This window comes from Cyphomyrmex costatus, unplaced genomic scaffold (genome assembly GCF_001594065.2).
Source record: "Cyphomyrmex costatus isolate MS0001 unplaced genomic scaffold, Ccosl1.0 scaffold5452, whole genome shotgun sequence".
NCBI lineage: Eukaryota > Metazoa > Arthropoda > Insecta > Hymenoptera > Formicidae > Cyphomyrmex > Cyphomyrmex costatus.
Window position 1 is genome coordinate 1 of NW_017279667.1, and position 1,137 is coordinate 1,137.

Below are 1,137 nucleotides of genomic sequence, written 5' to 3' on the forward strand. Positions count from 1 at the left end.
GGACGGTACGCCGGTGCACTTGACCGGTACCGCGGTCTGGGACGTGCGCGAGGACGGAATGCTGCTGCGCAACCGCGTGGAGCGCAACGCCTTCGAACTGCACCAGCGTCTCACGACCAATTGAATCCACCTACTGAGTCCCTTTCCGGGGAGGCGAGTCAGTCACATCGACCCACCACCCAACGACTGCCTCACTGTCACCTTCCTGGCAACAAGCCAAGATTGTGCGGTACGACTTGCAATGTCGGGCTGGCTACCTTCGGCGCGGGTCAGGCTCCGGAGCCGGCAAGCAATAGCCCGGCGCTGTAGACGAAGAAGAACACCACGAACACGACGAACGTGTAGCCCATTACCTGGCGGACCTTGAGACCCGCGATCGCGAGCAACGGGATGGTCCAGAAGGGCTGGATCATGTTGCTCCACTCGCCATAGGCGACGCCCATAACCACCCTCGACGGGGCAACACCCAGGCTCTGCGCGGCATCGATGAAGACAGGGCCTTGGACGACCCACTGGCCACCGCCGGAGGGGATGAAGATGTTGACCAGTCCGGCAGAGACGAAGCCTAGGAAACTGAGCGTGTTCGCGTTCGCGAAGTCGATGAACCAGCCACTGATCACCGAGACCAGGCCGGTCCCGGCCATCATGCCGGCCATGCCCGCGTAGAAGGGGTACTGGAGAACGATCTCGCCGACCGTTCGGCTCGCCTGGCCCACGAGCTTGACGTAGTGTCCCAGCGACCGCGCGAGCAGCAGACCGAGGGCAAGGAATGTCCAGTTGACGACATCGAGGGTGAGGTTGAAACCGCTGCGCGCGAAGTACAGCCCCAGGTAGACGACGAGCGCAGCACCAGGAAGGAGGCTCAGGATGCGAGCCTCGTCGAGGCGCTCACCAAAGGTCTTTCCGGACCCTTCAGCAACCGCCAGGCTGCCTCCCCCGCCCCGTGCGGCATCGACAGGGGCAGCGGTCGTGTCGGCCATGGACTCGGCCATGGCCTCGTCAGAGATCTCGATAATCTCGTCATTCCTCTTGGGCCGCATCATCGGCATCAGCAGCGTGATCACCACCAAACCCACCAGAGTGATCCCAATGTTCCACGGGTTGAAGATGGTCTCAGAGACCGGCAGCACCCCGATC

The 1,137-nt window shown here is 62.7% G+C and overlaps 1 protein-coding gene across 1 annotated transcript; it reads right to left on the reverse strand.

Moving 5' to 3' along the window:
• Positions 1-269: 269 nt before the first annotated feature.
• LOC108779008 (short-chain fatty acids transporter-like) lies at positions 270-1,040 on the reverse strand. The gene has a single exon (XM_018546339.1). It carries the CDS (start codon positions 1,038-1,040, stop codon positions 270-272), a length of 771 nt encoding a protein of 256 aa, XP_018401841.1.
• Between the last annotated feature and the right edge of the window lie 97 nt (positions 1,041-1,137).